Here is a 7500-nt window from a genome sequence, read left to right as displayed (position 1 = left end):
TCTCTTTATCTCTCGCTCTCATTTCCTTACGTAGCTATAGCAACGCTCACCCTACCATGTGACTGGTGACTGTGTGTGTGTGTGTGTGTGTGTCTCATAGTCACAAGCCAATGAAACACTGATGGAACGCCCATCTCTCTCTCTCTCTCTCTCTTGCTCTCTCTTGCTCTCTCTCACGCACACACACAGTGTGTGTAAATCCCGTGGTTTAAAGCTGCAGTCCCTCATTCATGGACCCGTCCACAGACGGCCCAGGCTCTGGTACCTGAGCAGGTGCAGCAGGAGAGACGGCACCGTGTTAAGTATAAAGGTGAGCCTAGAGGTCGGAGGTCATCAGTCACATACAGTGCTTTAATGAACACATGTCACTGTATGATGACAGGAAGTACAGACTGTCAAGGTCAAAACATCCACCGCCTTCTTCACTCATCCACATCTCTGCCCATTCAATAACTGCTGAGATCAAAGTGTGTGTGTGTGTGTGTGTTACCTTCCCAGTGGACTTGACTCCCTTCCAGACGCAGAAGTAAACCATCACCCAGACGGCCATCAAACACAGCATGAGCTCCCAGTTGATAATCCCGGTCTCCTCCAGCCCAGACGAGATGTTCAGCACCTTGTTCCTACACGAGGGAGGCAGAGGAGGACCATGAAGGCACCGTGAGGGTCAGAACACGGGTTGAGTTAAAGCGACGCTCAACATCTGAACCAGCAGAAACAAACAAACCCGACCAATCAGAGGCTGAACTCACTCCCAGAACTCGATGATGGGCGAGCGTCCTTCGGTCAGATTGCTGCAGGTGGCGTTGCTGAAGTTGGCGAGGCCGGTGGAGTTGGCGAGGCCGGTGGAGTTGGCGAGGCTGCTGTTGCACTGACGGAAGATCTCGATGCAGCTCGGCGTGTTCCATTCGTTATCACAGGTGGACCACGGGAGGGTGGCGCTAAAGGACTTGATGAAGTAGTAGAAGCCCCAAGCTAGCACCATGATGTAGTAAGTGTTACAGAAGAACACAATCACCATGGAGGAATAACCCAGTCCTGAGGAAGAGGAGGAGGAAGAAAGAATGATGAGCGAGAACAACAAAGGCCCCAACTAGTCACACTGCACCGCACCTGGTTGGCTTAAGGTGCATCTCACCGCATCTTCATCAAGTGACCAAGGGCCTGAGGTTCTGAACCGCACCCAAGAGGGTCCCAGTCCGAGTCCACAACACAAACCATGACTCCCCCTAGTTAAGCGCCTCCCATGAACCGGAGCAAAGTCAAGGTAGAAAACTAAATGACACAACCAGCAACACGTGTGCTACGGGCTTTTATTTTGAAGGTCAAAAATCACGCTGGCGTCCAGCAGCTCAGCGCGTGGTCCAGAGCGCCTTTATGAGTCCAGGAACCTTCCAGGCCAGATAACAACGCAAATAAACAAATAAATATGAGTTTATGGCTTCGTCCCAACACCCTCATCTTCATCTTCACCTTCATCTCACACGTTTCACCTGCTGCCTCCATAACTCCTCCCACCTGAGAACATGAAACATGATTGGCAGTGAGCGTGGTCCCCCTGGTGGTATTTGTGGGGATTCAGAGGAGCTTCAAGATCAGAGGTTTTAGTCCCTAGACAACCATTCGAGTGTCGAGCAGAGCTACAAACATCAACTAGCAGCATCATGGAGCTGAGATGGAGATGATCCAGGCTGAATGGATCTGCATCAGAACTGATCACTGGATTGATTATTGATTTACTCAGTTAGGGTTCAGGTTACTATGGGAGGGTTACAAGGTCAAGAGGTCAGATTATCAAAGTTAAATATACACAGAGATGCAGGTTTTGGTTGTCATGGAGAGAAATGTTTGGCCTTGGTGGAGGTGTGAGGTCTCAGACTGCAGGCTGTCGGGGAAACAAGTAGAAGCAATAAAGGTTTGTTGACAAAGGGAAGGAGTGAGCGAGCGAGAGAGCGATCCTGTGACCACAGAGCGGCCAGGACTGTGAACCTGGTCCAGGTCAGACAAGTGTGTCGTAAACAAAGATAAGCTCAGATCATACAGATCATAAACAGGCATGTGGAGGCAGCGTGATTGATACAGAGTGTGTGAGTGTGTGTGAGTGTGTGTGGACATTTAATAAAGATATAATGGGACAATGTGATATACAAATTTCATATAAAGTCTTATCGCTGTGTGTGTGTGTGTGTGTGGGTGTGTGTGTGTGTGTGTGTGGCTGGTAGTTTTCCAGCCGTGACTGCAGGCACGTACACTCAAACAGGTTAGAGCTGAATGGAGAGGGGTGTGTTTGTGTGTGTGTGTGTGTGTGCGTGTGTTTGTGCGCGCGTGTTTGTTGCCACAGCAACATAAGGCCAAAAGCCAGTTTGATATGAAGGATGGTGCCGTTTCATTGAACGACCCAAGCCTCATGTTTGTTAGTTGGGAAACTTTGGATGAACTTTGGACGAAGACTTTTGAATTTCTGTCCCAGATCCAAATGTCAGGTTTGAATTATTTTCTGCTTAAAGAGCAGAAAGGAGATGAAAATGTGTTGTTGTCTGATTGAACCCTCCCTCCCTCCCTCCCTCCCTCCCCCCTGCCTGTCTGTCCCCCGTCTCCACTGCACCTTTGAAGAGCGGAGCGATGTTCCACACGTTGATGCTGCCGGCCTTCATGAACTGACCCAGGGCGATCTCCAGGAAGAAGATGGGGATTCCTCCGATGAAGACGATGAGCAGGTAAGGGATGAGGAAGACGCCTGCAGCAGGAGGAAGAAGAACAAAAAGACTTTAGATTTCATTTGATCAACAGTTTCCAGTTTTTGTTTTTAGAATATTTTATATTTTGCTTGAATCATTTGTAATCATTTCAATCTTAAATTATTTACTCAAATTATTATGATTTTTTAAATTTTAACTTTTCTTCTATTATTTATAATAAACTTGATTTTTAATTGTGAAGGAAAAATACTGTGTAATGAATCACATGAGAAGAAACTCCCTGTATGTAAGTATAAACATGTTTCCTATATTTGATTTGTTTTGATGATGTTTACATGTCAGTCGATTGGAACCCTCTCAGTGACTCCGCCCCTCTGTGATATGAACCCTCTCAGTGACTCCGCCCCTCTGTGATATGAACCCTCTCAGTGACTCCGCCCCTCTGTGATATGAACCCTCTCAGTGACTCCGCCCCTCTGTGATATGAACCCTCTCAGTGACTCCGCCCCTCTGTGATATGAACCCTCTCAGTGACTCCGCCCCTCTGTGATATGAACCCTCTCAGTGACTCCGCCCCTCTGTGATATGAACCCTCTCAGTGACTCCGCCCCTCTGTGGTTTGAACCCTCTCAGTGACTCCGCCCCTCTGTGATATGAACCCTCTCAGTGACTCCGCCCCTCTGTGGTTTGAACCCTCTCAGTGACTCCGCCCCTCTGTGATATGAACCCTCTCAGTGACTCCGCCCCTCTGTGGTTTGAACCCTCTCAGTGACTCCGCCCCTCTGTGATATGAACCCTCTCAGTGACTCCGCCCCTCTGTGGTTTGAACCCTCTCAGTGACTCCGCCCCTCTGTGATATGAACCCTCTCAGTGACTCCGCCCCTCAGTGGTTTGAACCCTCTCAGTGACTCCGCCCCTCTGTGGTTTGAACCCTCTCAGTGACTCCGCCCCTCTGTGATATGAACCCTCTCAGTGACTCCGCCCCTCTGTGGTTTGAACCCTCTCAGTGACTCCGCCCCTCTGTGGTTTGAACCCTCTCAGTGACTCCGCCCCTCTGTGATGAATGAATGAATGAATCCTTTCACTTCGTCACTCTAAGCTGAGAATCAGCAGAAGCTCTGAATTGTAATTGGTGTGATGAAACAGAGACAAGAGGCCAAAGGGACAACAGGAGGGAACTGGGTCACTGCTACTGGAAACTACTGGAGAGAGGGAGGGAGGGAGGGAGGGAGGAAGTAAGACCACACGGGGATTATACATGGGGTGGGGGGGGGGGGGGGGGGAGAGAGAGAGAGAGGGGGGAGAGAGAGAGAGAGGGGGGAGAGAGAGAGAGAGCGAAATGCATGGTGCAAGGGGTTGCGTAACAGAGGCTGCCATTACATGGTGAACTATTATACAAGCAGAGAGGATGCGCGTGTGTGTGTGTGTGTGTGTGTGTGTGAGAGAGAGAGAGAGACACTTGGCCTTTATAATGTGATGAACTATTATAAGCACATTACACATAAAGAACATTAAAGCTGTATGTGATGAAGGTGAGGAGTCTGGATTTGTAACATTCAATCGTCTCACAAACACACACACACACACACACACACACACACACACACACACTCTCTCTCTCCTCCCCTCAGATTGTTACTGTATCTGACCGCTGGATGATGATGTCACAGTCCACAGATGACGCAGGTTAGCATTAGCCTGCTTCTACTGCTGTTAGCCTAGCGTCACGCCAGCATACAGCACAGGCTGGTGGTGAGTCACACTGCTGAGAGAGGTGGGGGGGAGGGGCGAGAGAGAGAGAGGGAGAGAGGGAGAGAGGGAGGGGGAGAGAGAGAGGGAGAGAGGGAGAGAGGGAGGGGGAGAGAGAGCAAGGGAGGGAGAGAAAGAGAGAGAGGGAAGGGAGGGAGAGAAAGAGAGAGAGGGATGGATGGAGGGGGGAGAGAGGGGGGGTTTCAGCAGCTCAACAGAAATCCTCCTCACACACACACTGAGTGGTAAAGTGGAGTAAATGCTTTTAGCTCCTCAGTAACTCAGTGATGATTGGATTACACACACACACACACACACACACACACACACACACACACTCCTTGACAGTGTGAACAAAGGTCAAACAGTTCAAAACAATGATTGAGGGGACTCCCAGGTTCCCTGATGTAACCTAGCCTGTCCACCAGGCGGCGCTGTAGCTCAGAGCCTGAACATGGTCATTCCTGTGCCGGCCTGTAGGGGGGAGACAGAAAAAGACCCCCAGCTGTAGTTAGCTAGCTAAGCTGGCTAAGCCACTGGACTAAGCAGTGACACGAGCTAATGGTGCAGCGTGAGGAGGAGGAGGAGGAGGAGGAGGCGTGAACTTCCAAGCTGACACCCGTTGCACTATTGCTCCACTGATCTGATCAATACTGAGCGATCACAGGAACACGTAAGCTCATCCTCCTTTAAACAGTAGAAGAAGAACAAGGAGGTGAGGAGGTGTTAGCCTCATTACATCATCACACAGCTCACTGAGTGAATCCAGGAGAAACACCAGGCTTTTATTGTGGAGGGCAGAACTTCTATCATAACAACATCCATAAGGGTTCATTAGAGAGACACACACACACACACACACACACACACACACACACTCTTTAACCCAGGGGTGGGGAACCTGCGGCCTGCGAGACAATTCATGAACACAAAAAGTACAAGTAATAATAGAAAGTAATAATATCATTTACATTTAAATTAGATAATTTTCAGACGGCAATTAATTCAAAACGAGCGAATGTCTGTTTTTCCGGGCCAACGTCAGAGTCATTGAACACACCATAGCGTAACATTAGTGTCATACCTGCCGCCATCAGTGAGAAGTGTGACAGGGAGCGGGAAATGGCGACAAAAAAACGAAAAGTCGATGCGGAATTCCAAGAGAAATGGACAAATGAATTATTTTTTGTGGCAGTTAATAGTAAGCCTGTGTGCCTTCGTGCTGAGTGAAGAAGCTTAAACCCCATGCCTAAGGTGCCTCGTTGCTGCTGCAGAGATTCTCGCGCCCGAAAAAGTAAAGCTTTTCCAAAGTGTGAGTTTGTCTCGGGGAACCGTCTCAGACCGGATTACTGACACGGCACAAGACATCAAGAAGTCATTGAAGGAGACCGCAAGAGATTTCCAGTTTTTCTCTTTGGCCTGTGATGAGACAACGGACAGAACAAACACAGCTCAGTTAGCCATCTTTGCGCGAGGAATTACAGCTGACTTTGACATCAAAGAGGAAATGCTCACTTTGCAAACCATTCATGGCACAAGTAAAGGTGAAGATTTGATTGAGCAAGCTGTTTTGGGTTTGAACAAATTTGACCTGCAGTAAGACAAAGTGAGCGGCCTGGTGACAGACGGAGCCCCGGCAATGGTTGGTGCCCAAAAGGGATTGACTTCATTGGTCAGAAAAGAAGTGAGTCGTCTCAGCCTGGATCCAGGTGAGTTATTTGTGTGCCACTGTATCAAACACCAGGAGAACTTGTGTGCACTCTCCTTGAAGCTCAATGCTGTGATGAAAATTGCTGTTTTCACCATAAACTTCATTAAAAGCAGAGGAACTAAACAGCTGTCAGTTGAAGGAGCTACTGTGAGTGAGCTGGAGTCGCAGTATGGAGATCTGGTTTACCGTACTGAGGGTGGCTGAGTCGTGCAAGTATGCTAGCATGGTTTGACAACTTGAGGGAAGAAGTAAAGTAGTTCATGCTGGCTGAGTGATTTAGCTTTCATGGTGGACATAACCAAGTACCTGTCAGCTTGATTTAAAGCTCCAAGGTCCTAACCAGCTTCTCAGTTCTTGCTCTACAAGAGCAAAAGCCAGCTGTGACATCAGAATATGCTGAGGAATGTTCTTCTTCAGGCTTTTGGAGAGAGGTTCTCCAGGACCTGAGAAGCAAACAAACTGGACTGAAGATGTTTGCAACACCATTCCCACCATGGAACCAGCTGAAGTACCGGATCACCTGCAGCTGGAATTAATTGAGTTGCAAAGCAATGATGATCTGAAATGTAGATTCAACAATCTCCCCTTGCTTGAATTCTACAAACGGTATCTAAGTGTGGAGCATGTTCCTTCTCTGAGGAGACACGGCCTTAAGTTAGCATCACTGTTCGGGTCAACATAGCCCTGTGAGCAGTTCTCTTCTAAAGTGACTCTTACAAAGACTCAAGACTGACCGACCCAAACCTGGAGAACCAGCTGAGTATCATCGTCTTCACTGCCACCTGACCCAGACGCCTCACCAAGGAGGAACAGTTCACACATTCACAGCAATCATTTGCCAAACTGTGTGTGTGTGTGTGTGTCTCACAGGGCTTTACCAACTCAAGCTGAGAGTTGAGCTGCAACACAACAATCCTACAACCAGAAACATCTCTAACAATAAACATCTTCATCATCCTCCTCATCCTCACCAACACCTCTCACAGCTTCATCAACACCCCTGATCAGCTGACAGCAGCTTTCCACAGACAGGCACTTTCCATCAGCATGACGTCGCCACAGACACACGGCTGACTGGGGTTAATTGATAAGTTCTGAGCCTGATGAAGCATCAGGCCCTCTGCTCCGCATTCGTCTGTCTGCCTGCCTGCCTGCCTGACTGCCTGCCTGTCTGTCTGCCTGTGCCAGTGTTTTTGTGCCGCCGCACTCTAGACAACCGATGTGTCTAGGGAGTAAGGGAGGCAGTAGTCGAGTGGGTAGAGCTTCCGCTTAAGAACCGGAGGGTTGCCGGTTCGAGTCCCTACCGAGGTGCCCCTGAGCAAGGCACCGAACCCTCAATTG

General features: G+C 48.9%; 1 protein-coding gene across 2 annotated transcripts in view; it reads right to left on the bottom strand.

Moving 5' to 3' along the window:
- slc6a8 (solute carrier family 6 member 8) overlaps positions 1-7500 on the bottom strand; it is a 23767-nt gene that overhangs the window by 10732 nt on the left and 5535 nt on the right. The window contains exons 2-5 of one of the 2 annotated variants that reach the window (XM_076139784.1): positions 4349-4464; positions 2606-2737; positions 753-1038; positions 491-623 (exon numbers count right to left, since the gene is read on the bottom strand). In XM_076139784.1, coding sequence (XP_075995899.1) covers positions 491-623; positions 753-1038; positions 2606-2654 — 468 coding nt within the window. In that variant the 5' untranslated portion in view covers positions 2655-2737; positions 4349-4464. The remainder of the gene's footprint in view (positions 1-490; positions 624-752; positions 1039-2605; positions 2738-4348; positions 4465-7500) is intronic. The other variant, XM_076139783.1, reaches the window with a different exon arrangement.

The sequence above is a fragment of the Genypterus blacodes genome, unplaced genomic scaffold (genome assembly GCF_046128005.1).
Source record: "Genypterus blacodes isolate CSIRO-AG114 ecotype Tasmania unplaced genomic scaffold, CSIRO-AGI_Gbla_v1 ptg000452l_1, whole genome shotgun sequence".
NCBI lineage: Eukaryota > Metazoa > Chordata > Actinopteri > Ophidiiformes > Ophidiidae > Genypterus > Genypterus blacodes.
This window is presented reverse-complemented; position numbering and strand designations above follow the sequence as displayed.